The following is a 21,697-nucleotide window of genomic DNA, read 5'->3' on the forward strand; positions in this document are numbered from 1 at the left end:
GACTATACCAGTTTCAGCTGGTACTAGATGGGAGAATTGTCTACTGCAGCTACAGGGGCCATAAACATTCTTTTGGGAGGAGGGAATGAGAGGTTTGGGATTCACACACACAGCAGCAGAAGCGAAGAGAGGGGGGGGTTGGACCAGCCCGCAGCATGCGTGACAACAAGGGAAAATAAAAATCATATTATACATTAACGTGACACATACCAGCTGTTCATTTAATCTGAAGTCTGTGTGGAGTGTGTGAAGTGAAAGAAGAGAGCAAAGAGACCCCAAGAGCGCCCCCTCCCTCCTGTGAGTCATGGTTATATATGTCACATAGAACATGTGTTCTCTCTATATAGTGTAAACTTTTACTCTGAGCTAAAAATACCTGAGCAACACATGTAATGTCAGCAAAAGGCAATGTGCTCAGTATAGAATTGAGTGTAATAAATGAATAACTATTAATTCATACTTAACATTCACAGAATTCTAAAACTGACCTGCCAGTATGATACTCCAGATGATTATGAGTTCACAGACATCAAACATGTCTAGGCTCTTTTTTTCTTTAACCCCTTTACCCCAGGGTGGTTTGCAAGTTAATGACCGGGCCAATTTTTACAATTCTGACCACTGTCCTTTTATGAGGTTATAACTCTGGAACGCTTCAACGGATCCATATGATTTTATGTTTAATCTGGTTTTTATTGAAAAGAACTTCAAAACAAACAAGGAACAAAGGATTCAACAACATAAAATGTATTGAGTACAAAAAGAAATCTCATATACAACTGTATATCAAGACCTGTAACCACCAAGTCCCGAAATAGTATAGCTTTCAGGTCAAAATCATTTTCAATCAAGTCCAACAAGATCTGAAAAGAAAAAAAAAATCCATGGCGGATGTAGGAATCCCCTATCCAGGGAGACTGTATGACCTTTAGTGATACATATGAGGCATCCTCTGAAAGAGAGCGACCAAAACAAGAGGAGCTAGGTCACTCCAAGTAATAATGGTATAAACACGAACGGAAAGAATGAGACTAAGAAGAGGAATATGGGGAAGGAGAGAGGATGAAAAAAAGGGGGGAGGGGGAGGAACCATGGAGTCTGATATAGAAGAGGCAACTTGCACCCCTATAATGACATCCGTCTAACCCGTATTGTTCAATCTATCTTCCTTATGGCTTAGAAAAGAGGGATTGAAAGTCCAGAGAGTCCATATACAAAATCCAAGGACTTCAGACCTGCAGATATTTCTCCATTGAACCGTTAACCTCAGCAGACAATTTCTCCATACTTTGAAGGCTGGTCATCTCCTTGACCCATTCAGACACATTAGGAGATTGGGAGGATTTCCAATGTCTCGGGATCACAGTGCGCGCAGCAGTTAAACAGAATCTTAGGAGCCCCTTTTTCTGGAAGCGAAACGAGCCCGGGAGGATAGATAATAAAGCCACCTGGGGGAAATTGGTCACCAAATGACCGCTAATGGCTTGATAAGCGGAAAAGACAGAATCCCAAAATGGCTTAATATGCTTACATCCCCACCGAATGTGTAGCATGGTACCTCTCTCTACTCCACAATGCCAGCACCTATCGGAGACAGAGGGAAAAGTGGCATGTAAGACTTCAGGACAGCGATACCACCTGGTGAGAATTTTGTAATTCTTTTCCTGTATGGCACAGGCAATAGAGAATTTATGTGAATATACGAACGCCTTCCTCCATTTTGCCTCCGATATAGCAGCTCCCAACTCACCCCTCCACCTCTCCACATACTTGGGGAACTTGTCTTTGGTATTTTGGTTCAAAAGAGCATATATTAAGGAGACAGCATGTGCAGGCGGCGACCCCAACAGGAAAAGCTTTTCAAATGGCGTAGGAAGGGAGGAGTATGAGCCTGCGCCCTCTGGAGACGAGAGGAAGTATTTTAGTTGGAGGTATTCCAACCAATCAGAAGGGCCCCCTCCCTCTAACGGCTGCACTGATTCAAAAGCGGGCATAGCCGAACCCTTGAGGACATAAAAGCATCTGGTATTGTCCCTTCTCTCCCACCCAAGAATACGATCCCTCTCCACCCCCGGGGGAAACTCTGGATTAGAGAAGAGAGGCGTAAGCAGTCCACTGCCTAAGGACAGAGAGCTTCTGCGGGTCCCCTGATCACATCCTCTAAGTGTATCTTTAAGGAGGTCAGCTTCAGAACTGAATTGACCTCTACTTTTAGGGCTGCTCCAGGGAAGGTTATGGAGTGGAATTGTAGAGCTATTTTGTTCTATTCCCACCCATTGTTTGTCTGAACTGCGGAAATGCCAGTCTAGCATGCGTGTCAATAGCGCTGCTCTGTAATACAATTTGAAATTCGGAAGACCCGTGCCCCCTGAGCCTTTGTGCCTATATAAAGTACCCATGCCGATCCGGGGTCTACCCCCCCTCCCTTCACACACACACACACACACACACACACACACAAATCTCGAGATGGCTGATTGGATTCTGGAAAAGAAAGAAAGAAGGAGGAGGAATTAGAGGAACTGTCTGGAAAATATACAGGAAACGAGGAAGTACATCCATTTTTATCGCATTTATACGGCCGAACCAAAAACAAAACGGCCGAACCATGAGCGGACCCCTAAGCAGCATCGGTCACCCTGACCGAATACCACAGGTGGCGTCACAAACATTATCCCTTTAAAGACCTTTCCCCCAATCTACAGCGGACGTTCCCCTAGGGCCACGGACCGGGTCAGCCACCGTGACATCCCCACTGAGTACAGAAGAAGGGCCCGGATCTGAGTACCCCATTGCCCATGCAGGGGCACTGCATATACAGTGTACACAGAGGGGTCTGTGACTGAAGCTGGGGGTATACGGGTGTATACAGCGTACACAGAGGAGTCTGTGACTGAAGCTGGGGGTATACGGGTGTATACATGTGGTGCCCCAGGGTCCTTGTCATCACAGTAGCATTGCTTTCCTCAAGGGGAGAGTGATGTTACGCTTGAAGGCAAGAATTGATACCTGCAACCAGGTACCACAAACATGCAACACATTCACACTCTAGGCCACCAGGGGGAGCTTTTGATCCTACTTGCTAGGTGACTCCCCACATATACTGTATGGTAGTTTTGAGGGAAAGTTAGTTTCAGTTTCAGTCAGTTCCTTCCTGTCAAAGAGACAGAGGGGAAGGAAGCAGAAAGATGTGCTAGAGAGAGAGAGAGATTGCCAGAAGGGAGCTTATCGTGGAACATCAGCTGAGGCGGAGCTGGTACGATAGGAGAATAGCTGAGCAGACGTGGGGGACTGCAGCTCCTGGCAGAAAGAGGAAGCTGAGAAGGAAAGAACATCATTCAGTTAGAACAGTTTTGCCAGGAAACAGACTGGATCAGTCTGAGGCAGGGGAAGGTTTTACGAAGCTGTGTAGCGGCAGTGCAGCAGTTCCTGGAAAGAGACATTGAGAAAGCCGAATTGATTGCAGAGAGCGTGCAGGAGAGCAAAGCACAGGAGAGGATATCAGGGGGAGACCAGCCCCGAGCAGGCTGCCTCCTTCTGAGGCGCAGAAACCGGTAGCTGAAACACCGAGGATCGTAAGGCTCTCCACGACTTACATCAGAGACCAGCAGGACAGCTGAACTCTACGTTACCTTTTCGACCTAACACCCAGGAGGCATGCTGGCACCCCTCAGAGGCCAGGGCATGTTAGAGTCCCTATAAACAGCCTCAAGCGACCAGTCATACGTGTTATGTCCTATCCTACCCGGGGGACAGAGAGAGATAACATCTGTGAGGACCTTATGTGAAGCTTTAAGCCATAAGGCTCTACACCATCACGGCGCTAAAGGAAGGCATTTGATTTCCACCTGGGTAAGGGGACTCCTAACTTGCCTTCAAGCCGTCCGGACCCTGCCTGCCCTGTGATCTGGTGCTCTGGACTGTGGCTGCTGAAGTAAACCAAGGTAAACAGACTGCAACCTTGTGTCCTCGTTCTTTACTGCACCTCTCACCATCTTCCATCTATACACCTGAAGCCCTGGGGATATACTTCACCTGTGGGAAGTTATACCATCTAGCTGCCATAACATCACCTCAGAGGACCCCTTAAAGCAGCGTCGGTCACCACTGACCGAATACCACAGGTGGCGTCACGAACACAAACTTTACCCCTTTAAAGAGCTTCCCCTTTAACGTTGATGCCCAGGGCCACGGACCGGGTCGCCACTGTGACATCCCCCTGTGAACCGCAGGACCCGATACTGAGTACCCCACGGCCCTGTGGGCGCTTCATACAGAGTACACAGAGGGGTCTGTGACCAAAGCTGGAGGTATATGGGTGTATACAGGGTAAATGCTAGAGTGTATGGGCTCCTTCCAGGTGTGATTTCATTTCCGGGGGCGTGTCCTATCGGGAGGGGGCGTGTTCTCAGTCACATCATGAAGGTGGCAAAGCAAAGCAGCATGACTATAGCTTGTGGACGCCATGGCACATGGAGGTTAGTGGTTTCAGGGTGAAAAAATGCTACTTGCTGCTTGCTATTGGGGGGAGGCCCTGTGGTGGGCGACCTGCTTGTCTGTGTGGGGGGCACCGCTGCTGCTGTGGGGGACCCCTGTGGTGGGCTTTTTTGGGGGGCACCGCTGCTGCTGGCTGTTGTGGGGGACCCCCGTGGTGGGCTTTTTGGGGGGGCACCGCTGCTGGCTGTTGTGGGCTTTTTGGGGGGGCACCGTTGCTGCTGGCTGTTGTGGGGGACCCACATGGGTGGCTTTTGGGGGGGCACCGCTGCTGCTGGCTGTTGTGGGGGACCCCCGTGGTTTGCTTTTGGGGGGGCACCACTGCTGCTGTACAGTCTGTATCTACAATAATATATACCTGACAGGAGCCCATACAGTCTATATCTACAATATACACCTGACAGGAGCCCGTACAGTCTATATCTACAATACTATACACCTGACAGGAGTCCGTACAGTCTATATCTACAATAATATATACCTGACAGGAGCCCGTACAGTCTGTATCTACAATATATACCTGACAGGAGCCCGTACAGTCTGTATCTACAATACTATACACCTGACAGGAGTCCGTACAGTCTATATCTACAATAATATATACCTGACAGGAGCCCGTACAGTCTGTATCTACAATAATATATACCTGACAGGAGCCCGTACAGTCTATATCTACAATAATATATACCTGACAGGAGCCCGTACAGTCTATATCTACAATACTATAGACCTGACAGGAGCCCGTACAGTCTATATCTACAATAATATATACCTTACAGGAGCCCGTACAGTCTGTATCTACAATACTATAGACCTGACAGGAGCCCGTACAGTCTATATCTACAATAATATATACCTGACAGGAGCCCGTACAGTCTATATCTACAATAATATATACCTGACAGGAGCCCGTACAGTCTGTATCTACAATAATATACACCTGACAGGAGCCCGTACAGTCTATATCTACAATAATAATAATAATAATAATAATTTATACCTTGAAGGAGCACATACATTCTAGTGTCATGTATGGGCTGCAGTCAGGGCCAGGCAGCAGCCCATAAAGTCTGCTATCTTCAAGAATATATACCTGGAAGGAGCCCATACACTCTAGCATCTTCAGTACTGAGCCAGCTACACTGTATGGGCCGCAGTCAGGACCTGGAAGGAGCCCATACACTCTAGGCTCAACCCAGCTTCCTCGTGTGTGCTCTGTCTGCTCTATGGAGTTACCCCTGTCTCCAGTTCTGCTTCCGGTAGTGACCAGACTGGATCCTCTGGTGCTTCTGATTCATCATCATCTGGTGAAGAAGGGTTATCTTGTTTTCCCATAAAGAGTATGGATAACCTGGTGAAATCAGTTAGAAATACCATGGGGCTTTTAGAGGCGACAGAGGCTACATCTACGCAGGAAATTATGCTTGCAGGTCTCTCGTAGAAAAAGAGACGTGCTTTCCCAGTTTTTAGTGCGGTGAAGGATTTGGTCAGGAAGGAATGGAGCAAGCAGGGACAGCGCGAGGGTTCCTCTCTTCATCTTCCAGGAAGATGTATCCCTTTGTCCCTTTGAAGTTGATGACCTGACAGCTTGGTCCAAGGTGGACTCTGCAGTGGCCTCGATTTCTAGGCATTCTGTGCTGCCTGTAGAAGATTCTGGAGTCTTATCTGACCCTCTAGGCTGCAAAGCAGAGACATTACTTAAAAGATCATGGGAGTCCTGCACCAGAGCCTTTAGACCGGCTATATCCCGCACATGTACAGCAAGGTCAGTGCTTGTTTGGGTGGACCAGATCAAGAAAGGATTGTCTAGAGAGAGGCTTTTTACCTCTATTCCATTGATCAGGGGAACTACAGCATATCTAGCTGATGCTTCTGTGGACTCCCTACGCCTGGTGGCAAGGTCAGCTGGTCTTGTTAATTCTGCTTGTCGTGCCCTATGGCTGAAGGGCTGGAAGGGGGATGTGCAATCAAAGTCTAAATTGTGCACAATTCCATGCCAGGGTGAGTTCCTGTTTGGCAGCGTGCTCTATGAGATCCTCACCAAGGTGGGAGAAAGAAAGAAGGGGTTCCCTAACCAGTCTGTTCTGTCCTACAGGAGGGCCTTCAGAAAGGGACCATTCGGTAGGAGGAGGCCTTATGAAAACCGAGATCGCTGGGATACAAAGGAGACCAAACAAAAAGGTGCCCTTTTTAGCGGATTTTCTTCCAAGAAGAGTAATAAATTCCATTGACCCTGACCCTCCTGTGGCCGGCAGGTTAAAATTCTTTTGCCACAGATGGCGGGAGATCACTTCTACTAACTGGACCCTGGGCTTAGTAACATCAGGGTTGAAGCTAGAGTTTCTTCGTATCCCCCCGGATTCCTTTGTCATGACCTCTCTTAGGGTGCGTGTCCACTGTCTGGATTTACGGCGCTTTGGACGGAGCAGAAAACCCTCTCCATCCAAAGTGCCGCCCTTTTCTGAACGCGCGGTGATTCCGGATGTGTTCATTGCACACATCCGAAATCTCTGCACCCTATGCATAGGGCCCTGTGATTTACCTTGCGGCGACGGAGCCTATATACTCTATGGAGTGCATATATCTGCGAGAGTCTGCCCGGTTCACTCAGTGATAGTTGGGGTATATATTCCATAATCACTTCCCATTTATCTTCCTCTATTCTACCCAATTCCTCCTCCCATTTCCCCTGTGCTCTAATAGGATAATTATTTAAAAAAGCATGCATTAGATCCTTATAAATTCCCGACACTACTCCTTTTGTTCCCCCCTCTGCGCAGACATAATCAATCAATATATCCTTGTGAATCTTCATATTCATCGTCTTGCTCTGCGTAACATAAGCATGCCGAAACTGCCCATATTGAAATCTGCAGACCTCCGGTAGACCATAATCCTCCTGCAACCTTCCAAAGGGCACCAGTCCCTGCACGTCCTGCATCTGAACCATGTACTGTATTCCCATTCTCATCCAATTTTTAAATTCTCCCATTTTAAAAAATTCCGGTAGAGTCTCGTTTTGCCATATGGGGGAAAAATTTGTCAAGAGCTCCAAACCCCTAATCTAATTGCCTCCCAGACTTTATGTATCAGCTCTAAAGTAGGATACACCAAACCCATCTTCCTGAAACTTCCTGCCTCCAACCCCTGAACCAAGAGATCCCTCCCCATCACCTGGACCAAGAGATTCCACACCTTATATGTGAGGAGAGCGTTCCTACATTATATAGACAGACCTCATCCCTGGAGGCAGAGTAGGGCCCTGTTTGTGTCTTTTCAGGGCCACAGGAAGGGTTTTGGAGTCACAAGGATCACTTTATCACATTGGATCAGAGATACAATCTGTCTGGCCTACTCAGCAAAGGGTGAAGGTCCTCCGGATGGAATAAGGGCACATTCGTCACGGGCTATGACATACTCTTGGGCTGAGAAGGCGGACGTCTCAATTGATCTGATATGTAATGCTGCAACATGGTCTTCACCATCTACCTTTTACAACCACTAGAGACTCGATTTGTCATCATCTTCGGACTTGTTTTTCAGGAGATCTGTCCTCAATGCGGTGGTCCCTCCCAGATGATGGTTCTCTGAAAGTCTCTCAGTGGGTGCTGTCGTGGCGAGAATAAAAAAACAGATTACTTACCGGTAATTGTATTTTATGGAGTCCACGACAGCACCCACTCACTTCCCTCCGTTAGTAGCACATACTAGAGATGTGTATGTAATTCACTCTGGGTGATGGTAGTATATATTGAGGTATATGTTTATACACATCGTGTGGTTTTTATGAAGATGTTCTAATGTTTTCTTGGTGGTTTCTCTTGTACTCTGTAATCTAACTGAGGAGGCGAGGGGGACCGCTCCTTTTTATCTGTAGGTTTCCTGTTCCTGGTGGCGGATCTCCTCTCTCAGTGGGTGCTGTCGTGGACTCCATAAAATACAATTACCGGTAAGTAGTCCAGTTTATATTTGTGTAATGAGAATGGTGGAGATGGTAGGATTACAGCTGATCATAGATGTGACTTCTCCATCTGTCTGTGACTTTTACAATATTTGTTTCAGAGTGAAGATCTGACCCATATTAATACTACAGAGACATATGTGAGGGGTGATGAGCGGTGTAAAGAGGAGATTCCTACATATGACTACCCAGGTGAGTAGAAAAGTCACAGATTCTTCTCAGTCACAGGCTGTGGCTGCTTTATCAGTGGTGTAGTCTGGCTGTATCGCAATCATGTGATCACCAGTTTTCCTCTAGACCACAACATTCTCATCCATCTAAAACTCTTCAAATGACTTTGGGCATTAAAAGCCCTTTTCTATAGAACATATAGCCTGGAGGACCAACCTATACCCTGAAATTAGGAGACACTGACCGTTACCTGCCCAGATCTGTAAACTCCAAAGCCAAATGACAGCGTACGTAGAATGTGCTGACAAGTTAGAAAAACTTGAAGAAAAATATAATGATGGGCCTGTAAGGGAAAGCGGAGGGTAATGATGCTGTTGGCTTCCTAGAACCCTGAGATCTTATTAGATGAATCTACCTTCTCTCCCTTCTGTGCTGCTGAATGTGCTCATATGGTCCCTACAAGACCAGGTCCAGTCTTTCTGGCCAAATTTCACTTTTATGATCAACAACATTGAATGTACAGTGAGGCCAAGTGTGAATCTCTGTACTGTAACAACATAGTTTCCCTTTATACTGAATTTTCAATTTCTTTTAAAACTGAATAACTTCATGGAGGATTGTGATAAACTTCTTAAAAGACATTACACCTGTGCCATGATATATCTCTAAGCTGTGCGTGGCTGATGGCTGTAATATACATTTATTCACACCTTCAGGAGATGTGTTGGCTCGAGCCCTGGTTTCATGGATTCACTCCACATCATAAATTACATTATGTTTTCAATCCTAAGGAATTCAGATTACTGCACAATCTCTCCTGAAATGGAGGTGCTAATACTTTCTCTAATCTTCTGAACAGGACTCACAATGGCTCCAGTGGTCCACCATAAATGGGTGCAACTCCGGTTTAGTGTTTGAGCACTCCCCTCATACATACGCTGCTGTTGGGGATGTAGCATAGTTTTTTATTCTATGTCTTTTTTTTACCTGTTCATCTGTATGATAGTTTGATTGTAATTGGATCGCCCCACCTCAGTTATCTGAGTCTGTAACTCCATGTTAGTCCTTAGCCCCTTTCCTGCATTGGTCGTAAATGTACGCCGGTGTTGGACACCTTCCCTTTGATGTGGGCTCCGGCGGAGAGTGCACGTTTTTCCTGGCACATGTCAGCTGATTTGAACAGCTGACATGTGCAAGGAACAGCCGTGGGTGGATTCGCGATCCACCCTCAGCTATTAACCCGTTAAATGCTGCTGCCAAACGCCGACAGCAGCATTTAACATGCGCTTCTGGCAATCGCGCCAGAAATCTGCCCATCGGTGACCCCCATCACGTGATCACAGGTCACCAATGGGTTTGCATGACAACCAGAGGTCTCTTGTATTCCTCTATGATTGTCACTGCCGGCTTGCTGTGAGCGCCGCCACGTGGTGAGCGCTCATATCAAGTGAGTAATTCTGCTACATCCAGGTGATCTGATCATTGCTTGTATGTAGCTGAGCCGATTGGGTTATGGCAGCTTCTAGTCTTCCATGGAGGCTATTGAAGCATGCCAAAAGTAAAAAAAAAAAGAAAGTTTTTAAAAATATAAAAAAGTATAAAAGTTCAAATCACCCCCCGTTTGCCCTAATTAAAATAATATCAATATTAAAAAAGAATTAACCTGATCGCTAAACAGCGTAGCCAGAAAAAAAGTAAAAACGCCAGAAATACGTTTTTTTTCTCATCACGACATTGCATTAAAATGCAATAACTGACGATCAAAAGATCGTATCTGCACCAAAATGGTATAATTAAAAACGTCCGCTCGATGTGCAAAAAATCAGCCCTTACCCAACCCATGATCACCAAAAATGGAGAATCTACGGGTATCAGAAAATGGCGCAATTTATATTTTTTAACAAAGTTTGGAATTTTTTTTCTCCACGTAGATAAGAAAGAACCTAGACATGTTTGGTGTCTATGAATTCATAATAACCTGGAGAATCATAATGTCTGGTCAGTTTTAGTATTTAATGAACATAGTAAAAATGTAAGCAATAAACTGTTGGATTGCACTTTTTTGCAATTTCACTGCACGTGGAATTTTGTTTCCGTTTTCCAGTACACGATATGTTAAAATTAAGCTCTCACTCAAAAATACAACTAAACCCACACAAAAAACAAGCCCTCACATGGCAATATTTACGGAAAAAAATAGTTATGGCTCTGGGAAAAAATGAAAATGCAAAACCAAAAATACCTCTGGTCGTTAAGGGGTTAAAAAAAGGTATCCATTCCCTTTTCCCTTATCACACGTCAGATCTGCACTATTATGCTGTATGCACACAATGCGTTTTCTCTGTGTTTTTTTACGTGTATAAATGCTCCAAAAACGCAATGGAATACTAAAGCAAGGGAATTCAATGACAGTCCTGAAGTGTTGTGCACATTATCAGTAAATTTCCATCCGTATTTCCAGCGTTTTCTTTGCTGCAGCATGTCAATTCTTTTTGCGTTTCTGCATCACTTTTGACTCACGGACTTCAATTGAGTCAGTGAAATCTGCAGCAAAAACGCAGGTGTAAAAAGGTTTGCAGATTTTCTGCCAAAAACGCAGCAAATTGTCAAAGGGAAATGTCAGAAAGAGGAAGAGTGTGTGGGCAGAGAATGTGTGTGTGTCTCTGTGTGTGGGTGGAGAATATGTCCGTGTGTGTCTACTCGTGCGACGTGTATACCAAGGCGTTATCTGATGGGACTACTACTCCCATCTGGCTACGTCTTTTGACAGGAGGTAATCGCTCCCGCAGTGTATCACTGAGCCGCCATGAGAGTTCACTGGAGTTAATCAGCTGATCAGCTCCGATGCTCTCCCTTAAGGCATCGCTGCGTGGGAAAGTTCTCACACAGTGGTAGTGCTGTGAGTGAGAGCATCGGAGCTGATGAACTCCAGTGAAGTTTCACGGCAGCGCAGTGATACACTGTGGGAATAATTACCTCCTGTCACTGTATCACCGGAGGCCGGGTAGAGCAGTCACATCTCCTGATGTGACTGTTCTACACGTGACATCGCCGTGGGACACACGGTATTAAATGGACTACGGTGGACAGGATAGTATTATATGTTGGTTTATTATTTTTGCTTGTTTGCAGGTGACAAGGGAGTTGGAGAGTAGGCGTTCAGTAAGTATGGTAAATTTTGATTCAATAAAGGAGTCTATGTGATTATTTCAAATAAAGGACTTTATTCTGGGTGTCTGTTTTATACAATATCACTATGGTTAGTAATGGATAGGTGTCTTATAGGTCTTATAGATGCCTCCCCATTACCAACCTGTGGGCTTGATGTCACCTGATAATACAAAGGTGACATCAACCCCACAAATGTTAACTCCACTTGCCACTGCTACAAGGCAAGTGGGAAGAGCGAGGCTAAGTGCCAGAATTGGCGCATCTATAAGATGCAGCATTTCTGGGGTGGCTGAGAGTTGTTGTTTCTAGCCTGGGGGAATGCCAATATCCATGGCCTCTTCCCAGGCTATTAATATCAGCCCACAGCTGTCTTCCTAGCCTTTGCTGGTTCGATTTTATAGGGGGAGCCCATGTAAATTTTTTTCTGGGGTTTCCCTGTAAACTAGCCAGTAAAGGCTAAGTAAACAGCTGTGAGCTGATATTAATACTCGTAGACTGCGAACCTTTGGCTATTAACTCCTTGCCAGAATATTAATATCAGCTGTCTGCTTTTCCTCTGCTGTTTATGAAAATTATGCGAAAGCCCAGGCAATTTTTTTAAATATTTTGAAATATAAACAGATATTACATTTCACGCAATAATTGATAATTGATTTTTTGTTACAGCATATGTATGTTAAATAAGTTACTGCTCCTACATAGGCTGGTGTGTGTGTCTTTATTTAACCCCTTCATGACCCAGCCTATTTTAACCTTAATGACCTGGCTGTTTTTTTTGCAATTCTGACCAGTGTACCTTTATGAGGTAATAACTCAGGAACGCTTCAACGAATCCTAGCGGTTCTGAGATTGTTTTTTCGTGACATATTGGGCTTCATGTTAGTGGTAAATTTAGGTCGATAATTTTTGCGTTTATTTGTGAAAAAAATGGAAATTTGGCTAAAATTTTGAAAATTTCGCAATTTTTAAATTTTACTCTGTTAACCTTTGTCAGGCTGCATAATTTTACAACGTTAACAGGCTGCAGAGGTACAATTGTACCTTCATATATATTTTATTGAAATTTGGCCAATATATTCTGGACCAAAAGTGCAGAGATGTCACGAAATTTCAGCCCTCTACGGCTTTAAAAAAAAAAAAAGTTATTGCAATTTTAAAACGGAATAGTTACAATTGTACCTACTCAGCCGGACGAAAGTTAAACGAGAGAGTTATGTGACACAAAATAGTTAATAAATAACATTACCCACATGTCTACTTTACATCAGCACAATTTTGGAAACAAATTTTTTTTTTTGCTAGGAATTTTAACTTTTTAGTCACAAAAATGATGTTTTAGCAACTATATTTTTATTTTCCCAAAGGTAAAAAGGGAAACTGGACCCCAAACGTTATTGTACAATTTGTCCTGAGTACGCCGATACCCCGTATGTGGGGGGGAACCACTTTGGGTGCACGACAGGGCTCGGAAGGGAAGGAGCGCCATTTGACTTTTTCAATGAAAAATTGGCTCCAATCTTTAGCGGACACCATGTCGCGTTTGGAGAGCCCCTGTGTGCCTAAATATTGGAGCTCCCCCACAAATGACCCCATTTTGGAAACTAGACCCCTCAAGGAGCTTATCTAGATGCATAGTGAGCACTTTGAACCCCCAGGTGCTTCACAAATTGATCCGTAAAAATGAAAAAGTACTTTTTTTTCACAAAAAATTTCTTTTAGCCTCAATTTTTTCATTTTCACATGGGCAACAGGATAAGATAGATCCTAAAATTTATTGGGCAATTTCTTCTGAGTACACTGATGCCTCACATGTGGGTGTAAACCACTGTTTGGGCACACGGCAGGGCTCGGAAGGGAAGGAGCGCCATTTGACTTTTTGAATGAAAAATTAGCTCCAATCGTTAGTGGACACCATGTCGCGTTTGGAGAGCCCCTGTGTGCCTAAACATTGGAGCTCCCCCACATATGACCCCATTTTGGAAACTAGACCCCCCCAAGGAACTTATCTAGTTATGTGGTGAGCACTTTGAACCCCCAAGTGATTCACAGAAGATTACAACGCAGAGCCGTGAAAATAAAAAATAATTTTTCTTTCCTCAAAAAATATGTTTTAGCAAGCAATTTTTTATTTTCACAAGGGTAACAGGAGAAATTGGACCCCAATAGTTGTTGCCCAGTTTGTCCTGAGTACACTGATACCCCATATATGGGGTAAACCACTGCTTGGGCACATGTCGGGGTTCAGAAGGGAAGTAGTGACTTTTGAAATGCAGACTTTGATGGAATGGTCTGTGGGCGTCACGTTGGGTTTGCAGAGCCCCTGATGTGCCTAAACAGTAGAAACCCCCTACGTGTGACCCCATTTTGGAAACTAGACCCCCCAGGGAACTTATCTAGATATGTGGTGAGCACTTTGAACCCCCAAGTGCTTCACAGAAGTTTACAACGCAGAGCCGTTTCCTCAAAAATGATGTTTTAGCAAGCAATTTTTTATTTTCACAAGCGTAACAGGAGAAATTGGACCCCAATAATTGTTGCCCAGTTTGTCCTGAGTATGCTGGTACCCCATATGTGCGGGTAAACCACTGTTTGGGCGAATGTCAGGGCTCGGAAGGGAGGGAGCACCATTTGATTTTTTGAATGCAAGATTGGCTGGAATCAATGGTGGCGCCATGTTGCGTTTGGAGACCCCTGATGTGCCTAAACAGTGGAAACCCCTCAATTCTAACTTCAACACTAACCCCAACACACCCCTAACCCTAATCCCAACTGTAGCCATAACCCTAATCACAACCCTAATCCCAACCCTAACCCTAATCGTAACCCTAATCCCAACCCTAATCCTAACCCTAATCCCAACCCTAACCACACCCCTAACACACCCCTAACCATAACCCTAACCACAGTCTAATCTTAACCCTATTTCCAACCCTAGCCCTAATTCCAACCCTAACCCTAAGGCTATGTGCCCACGTTGCGGATTCATGTGAGATTTTTCCGCACCATTTTTGAAAAATCCGCAGATAAAAGGCACTGCGTTTTACCTGCGGATTTACCGCGGATATCCAGTGTTTTTTGTGCAGATTTCACTTGCGGATTCCTATTGAGGAACAGATGTAAAACGCTGCGGAATCCGCTCAAAGAATTGACATGCTGCAGAAAATACAACACAGCGTTTCCGCGTGGTATTTTCCGCACCATGGGCACAGCGGATTTGGTTTTTCATAGGTTTACGTGGTACCGTAAATCTGATGGAAAACTGCTACGAATCCGCAGCGGCGAATCTGCTGCGGATCCGCAGCCAAATACGCACCATATGCACATAGCCTAATTCTAGCCCTAACCCTAAGGCTAGGTTCACACTTGCGTTGTGCAGTCCGTTCAACAAATCCGTTAAACGGACAGCACTAACGCAAGTGCCGACTTTGGCACTGCGCTAGCGCAGCTGGAGCATCTGCTAGCTCCATCTACGCTAGCAGTGACGGACCCAGAAATGCTGCAGCCCGCATCTCGAAAACGTCACTCAATGATGGCACATCGCTGGCGCACGCCCATTGTGGGCGTGCGCTAGCGATGCATCCGCCATAGGAAGTAATGGCGGCGTTAACGGACTACGTTACACCGCGTTATGCCGCGGTGTAACGTAGTCCATTAAAGGGGTCACACTAACGCAATGTGAACCCAGCCTAATCCTAGCCCTAACCCTAGTGGGGAAAAAAAATATTTTCTTTATTTTATTTTTGTCCCTACCTATAGGGGTGATAAAGGGGGGGGGGTTATTTATTATTTTTTTTATTTTGATCGCTGTGATAGGTTCTATTGCAGCGATCAAAATGTACTTGTAACGAATCTGCCGGCCGACAGATTCGGCGGACGCACTGCGCATGCGCCCGCCATTTTCCAAGATGGCGGCACCCATGGAGCAGACGGACGGACAGCGGGAGGGACACAGGAGGTCGGTAAGTATGATGGGGGGATCGGACAGCGGGGGGGAGATCGGACTGCAGGGGGAGCGGATAGGAGGACAGAGGGGAGCGGAGGACAGCTAATGACCAGAAGGGGGGGAAGGAGATCGGTGGCAGTGGGGGGAGGCAGATTGTGATCTCCAGCAATGGCTGATGCTATTGCAGCATCGGCCATGGCTGGATTGTAATATTTCACCAATTTTCATTGGTGAAATATTACTATCGCTCTGATTGAAAGTGAAACGTCACTTTCAACAGCCAATCAGAGCGATCGTAGCCACGGGGGGGACGAAGCCACCGCCCCTGAGCTCAAGTACAACTCTCCCTGTGCCTGCAGGTCGGGTGAAATTACAGTTAACCCTTTCACCCGGCCTGCAGGAGCGCAATCCGACCATGACACATATGCTGCGTCATAGGTCGGATTGGCACAGGTTTTCATGACGCATACGGTGCGTCAAAGGTCGGGAAGGGGTTAATATTAATAAGCGTATCTGGCTGAAGAGGTTGAACAAGGAAATGACATCACAACTACAACTATTTTTTTAATATATCTTTATTTAGCTCTTTGGATTCACAAAAATGCATAAAAACCGCGCGTATTGTAAGATGTGTTTTTCTGCCAAGAGATGCAGAAACCTTGCAGAAATTTCTGCAAGCAAATACGCAACGTTCACACACAGCCTTATAAATAGTGCTATTTAAAAGTATATTTGAAATTAATGTGATAGTTTATATTGCTATCATAAAGGCCAATATTTTCTAAGAGCCACTGAGTCCCATACTCTAATTACCCCTAAGAGGTTTTGCCATTAGATCCTCATTTTTTTACACTTCAAAACACTGTTCAGCTTGATTATTTCAGTAGGTGTGTTATATAGTCGCAGTTTTGCCCATCATCATTTAACTTCTTTAACCCCTTTACATATGGACTTACACACAGACCCCTAGGCTTGGGCCACATTGATACTTGCTTTTCAGTAGTATAAAATGGCAAGAAGAATAGTCAGGTAGTCTGGCTACAAGCGTGAGTGAAGAGAAAATACAAAATCAAAAGAAACAAGATTAGTCAGTAAACAGGCCGGGATCACAACAGGAAAGAAATACACAAGCTAGGAGCTGAGTACAGAGGACTGGACCAGAGGAGAAAAAGCCTGTATCTCGCAGCTTTCAGCAATATGCTTCAATCTTTAGTAGAGCGCGGTGCTTTCCAGTTGGCTGAAGTAAGGTGCAGATTACTCTAGCTGGACACCGTGCACACTCAAACTTCCAGAATGGATGGTGCCCCTGCCGGAATGGATGATATCATAGGTTGCAGGAACCTTAAACTTGGTGGCTCAACAGTCTGCACCCCCCCAGAGCTTCTGGTTCTGATGTCTCCTCCATTACTAGCGCCGCCTACAGAATGAATAAGCAGACGTCATTGGAGCTGATCCCAGAGAAGATGGGACACAACATTTGTAGAAGCCCTAAAATGACAAAATGTCAGAAAACCAGAGCAGTATAAATCCCCATCAAGTGACTCCATTTTTGACAGTATAACCCTATGTGAATTAATCTATAGGAGTAGTGACAATTTTGACTCCACAGCCACTTTCCGGTAATTAGCGCGCAATGGATGTTGGAGAGTAAAAATTGAAAATATACCATTTTATTACCCCACACATAGTGCCCAGATTGTGCTCCAGAAGACACACGCACCATAAATTAAGTGGGTTCTTCTTGCTATAGTACTGCCAAATACATGGATGCTAAATGTGGTTTCGGAACACTGCAAGGCTCAGAAGCGAGGGGGAGATTTAATTTTGGAAGAGTGGATTTTGCTAGATTGGTTTATAGAAGCCATGTTGCTTTTTAAGCCACTAATAATGTAGAAACTTCTGTTTTTCCATTGACAGATGATGGACATGAGTGGAGGCTTGTTTTTTGTAAGATGAGTAGAACTTTTCATTGGTATTATTTTGTCTACATAACATTGTTTGGTGGCTGTTTTTATTCCATATTTGAGAGGCAGAATGAACAAACAGTTGAACACCACGCTCCACTGGTTCATGCGATAAGGTTTTCTGTTAGACTGTGAACTGTGATTTTGTTGGTGAATAATTAAAATATTTTACATAACTTGCCATTTTTAATTATAGTTTAAGCAGAAATATTAAAAATAAATAAATTTGAGGATATTTCATTGAAAAATAATAATTGGTTTTATTTTTAGATTACTGTACCAGGAGATCAGAGGGACAGCTAACATCTTCAATTTTTAAATCAGATGATCTTGAGATCACACAGGATACATTTGAAGTGAATGTTATTACGCCAGATGTACCATCATCCGTTCACAGCAAAGATCTGTCATCTGATCTTTTGAAACAGGTCCTGTCTTCTGATTCATTACCAACTACTAAGGAAATTCAAAGTCACAAAATAAGCATTAAAAAACGAACTGTTCTTAAATCAAAGAAGCCTTTTTCATCTTCCGAATATGGAAATAGCTTTCCCCTTGAAAAGTCTTTTCTTAAACATCAAACAATTCACATAGCAGAGAACAGATTTTCTTGTTCAAAATGTGGGAAATGTTTTAACCAAAAATCAGGTTTTGTTATACACCAAAGAACCCACAGAGGGGAGAAGCCTTTTTCCTGTTCAGAATGTGGGAAATGTTTTAACCAGAAATCTAATTTGCTTAAGCACCAGAGAATTCACACAGGGGAGAAGGCTTTTTCATGTTCAGAATGTGGGAAATGTTTTAACCAGAAATCACATCTTGTTATACACCAAAGAACTCACACAGGGGAGAAGCCTTTTTCCTGTTCAGAATGTGGGAAATGTTTTAACAAGAAATCAAATCTTGTTATGCACCAAAGAACTCACACAGGGGAGAAGCCTTTTTCCTGTTCAGAATGTGGGAAATGTTTTAACCAGAAATCACATCTTGTTATACACCAAACAACTCACACAGGGGAGAAGCCTTTTTCCTGTTCAGAATGTGGGAAATGTTTTAACCAGAAATCATATCTTGTTATACACCAAAGAACTCACACAGGGGAGAAGCCTTTTTCCTGTTCGGAATGTGGGAAGTGTTTTAACCAGAAATCATATTTTGTTAAACACCAGAGAACTCACACAGGTGAGAAACCTTTTTCCGGTTCGCAATGTGGGAAATATATTAACCAGTAAGCGCATCTTGATCACCACCAGAGAACCCACACAGGGGAGAAGCCTTTTTCATGTTCTTAATGTGGGAAATGTTTTAAACGGAAATGGTATTTTCTTAAAGGAGTTGTCATCATGTTTGGCCTTGTTAAAATAAAAAAATCATATTCACCTTTCATGCCGATGCTGTTCAAGTGCCATCGTCACTTGCATTCCTGGGGCTCATATAAGGTTGTTGCATCACACGAGCCCTGTGCCCAATCAGCCCCAGCTTCACTGTCCCCACCCTCAGATGTATTGAACACGAACAAGAAGCCAGTGCTGTAACTTCTCTTTGACTTCCTCTTATTGTTCAATTTGTCTGAAGTTGAGAACAGTGAAAGGGAATGTAATAGACTATTCCGAAGACCGCTGGAAATGAATGCCAAAAATTCTTTATCTAAATAGTGACCAGTCATACGTAACACCAACGTTCAGCAAAATAGCCTTTGTCAAGGTATTTATCTACAAAACAATACCACAGAATAAGAAAATCATCCAGATCAATAAATCAATAAATCAACTGGTCAATCAAAAGGCTCAGGCTGCCGTCACACTAGCAGTATTTGGTCAGTATTTTCCATCAGAATTTGTAAGCCAAAACCAGGAGTGGGTGATAAATGCAGAAGTGGTGCATATGTTTCTATTATACTTTTCCTCTAATTGTTCCACTCCTGGTTTTGGCTTACAAATACTGATGTAAAATACTGACCAAATACTGCTAGTGTGACGGCAGCCTCAATGTTAAGGGCATACACCAGAAGCGGACTATATGTTGTGAATTCTGCTTTTGGGCTCCCTCCGGTGGTTGTAGATGGTAATGCAGTTGGGCCTGGACTGCAGGATTGGACGGGTATATCTGCTAATTGCAAAGCTGACTGGGGTATTTAGCTTTGCAGGGCTCATTAGCCCCTGCCAGTTGTCAATGTTCTATTGCCAGTAATGGTTCTCTGCCTGGCCTCTCCTGCCTGCTGCCATTTCAGCTAAAGATAAGTGTCTGATTCTTTTTCTTAGGCTCACAGGCTGTATGTCTATTTTTTCGTGCTGTTCATAGTTCTATTTTGTTCCAGCTTCGACTGTCCTGTTGTTTTCTCAGTCTGGTTGGATTCGCTGGAGTTGCAGATATATTCTCCACACCTTTAGTTGGGTGGTGGAGTTTTTGTATTTTTCTGCTGTGGATATTTTGTAGATTTTGTGCTGACCACTCAGTATCCTGTACTATACTTCCCTATCTAGGTAGAAGTGGCCTCCTTTGCTAAATCTGTTTTCCGCCTGCGTGTGACTTTTCCTCTCCTATTCACCGTCATTATTTGTGGGGGGCTGCCTATACTTTGGGGGTCTACTCTGAGGCAAGTCAGTTTTCCTATTTTCCATCTTTAGGGATAATTAGTCCTCCGGCTGTGTCGAGGTGTCTAGGTCTGGATAGGCACACCCCACGGCTACATCTAGTGTCTGTGATAAGTTCAGGGTTAGCGGTCTGTATAGTTACCACTACTCCAGCGAAGGTTTTTTCATGTTGTTCCAAGGCTGCCTGATCATAACACTATAGATGCTAAAGAAATAGATGAATATACATCCATAAACACACATATATGTGTGCACATATGTACATCAAGGACCATAATGGTGCATGTTATGAAGAACCTAAAATAACATCATCATCCTGTGACAAAATAAATGAAAGAAGCTGTGAAATAAAAAAGTGACAATTACTATACATGAAAAATACCATAACCTATAGTAAATCTAACGTATACAACAAGTGTAAGTCAGAGGTCTTATATAGTAAAGATAAATAATCCCACATGGTCCCACGCGTGCAAACGGTAAACAAATAATAACCTGTATGACAGGAATGGTGGATTTTGGCTGTACGAAATAAGGTGAAATGAAAAGCGAATAAATATCCCAAATGGATATAAAGTGAAATAGAAAATCCCCAGAAGAGATAAAGTATTACCTGTTATTAAGGCTATGTGGATATCGGGAAAAGCTGCCGTAGCGGTAAGGTGCGGCGTGTAATGCAGTGTCGCCTATTTATGATGTCAGTGAGGTGCCGATGACCGGAAGAAGGGCACGGCATGTATGTAATTAGAGCGCAAGCAGAGGAAAGCCAAGTAGCGCATGTGCATTGAGAATTAAGGGACAGAAATGGGGCAAAGAAAAGAAGCTGTGGAGGTAAAGCTGCGGTATCACAGACGAAGATTAAACTAAAACCGCTGCCAGAGTCTAAACGGAAAAAAAATTACTGTACACATGTAGATATAAAGAAATAAAAAGAAATAAAGAGGAGCCCAAAGCGCAATATGAATAAATGAGTATAATAGTCACTATAAAAGACCACTATATAAGGAAATAGTGTACAATAGAGAAAAAAGGTTGTGCATAGATATATCATGTATGGGAAATGTATGTATACATTAATCATAGAGTGAAACTAATAATGTACAGGAAAGAAATATATCTTGGCACCGTGTTAGCCAGTAGATAGAAAAATATTTAGAATTGAGAGTCCTCAGTGGTTGATACCTTTTAATGGCTAACTGAAAAGATGGTAACAAATTGCAAGCTATCGAGACTACACAGGTCTCTTCATCAGGCAAAGACTAAAAGAAATTCTGAAGAATCCCCATTTGTACAACATTACAGAATGCTGTAGATAAGCCCCTGATGCCGGTGGCCTTAGCTCATATACGATTTTTGGGGTGACAGATTCCCTTGAAGCCACCACTAATTGGATGCAGGG

General features: G+C 43.9%; 1 protein-coding gene across 1 annotated transcript in view; it reads left to right on the top strand.

Annotated features, from left to right (window-relative positions):
- The window catches only part of LOC138663195 (zinc finger protein 773-like), a 189,208-nt gene extending 169,221 nt beyond the window's left edge, over window positions 1–19,987 (top strand). The window contains exons 6-7 of the mRNA XM_069749350.1: window positions 8,557–8,647; window positions 17,975–19,987. Of these exons, the coding sequence (XP_069605451.1) occupies window positions 8,557–8,647; window positions 17,975–18,936 (1,053 nt within the window). The 3' untranslated portion in view covers window positions 18,937–19,987. The remainder of the gene's footprint in view (window positions 1–8,556; window positions 8,648–17,974) is intronic.
- The last annotated feature ends 1,710 nt before the right edge of the window (window positions 19,988–21,697 follow it).

Source organism: Ranitomeya imitator, chromosome 2 (assembly GCF_032444005.1).
Source record: "Ranitomeya imitator isolate aRanImi1 chromosome 2, aRanImi1.pri, whole genome shotgun sequence".
NCBI lineage: Eukaryota > Metazoa > Chordata > Amphibia > Anura > Dendrobatidae > Ranitomeya > Ranitomeya imitator.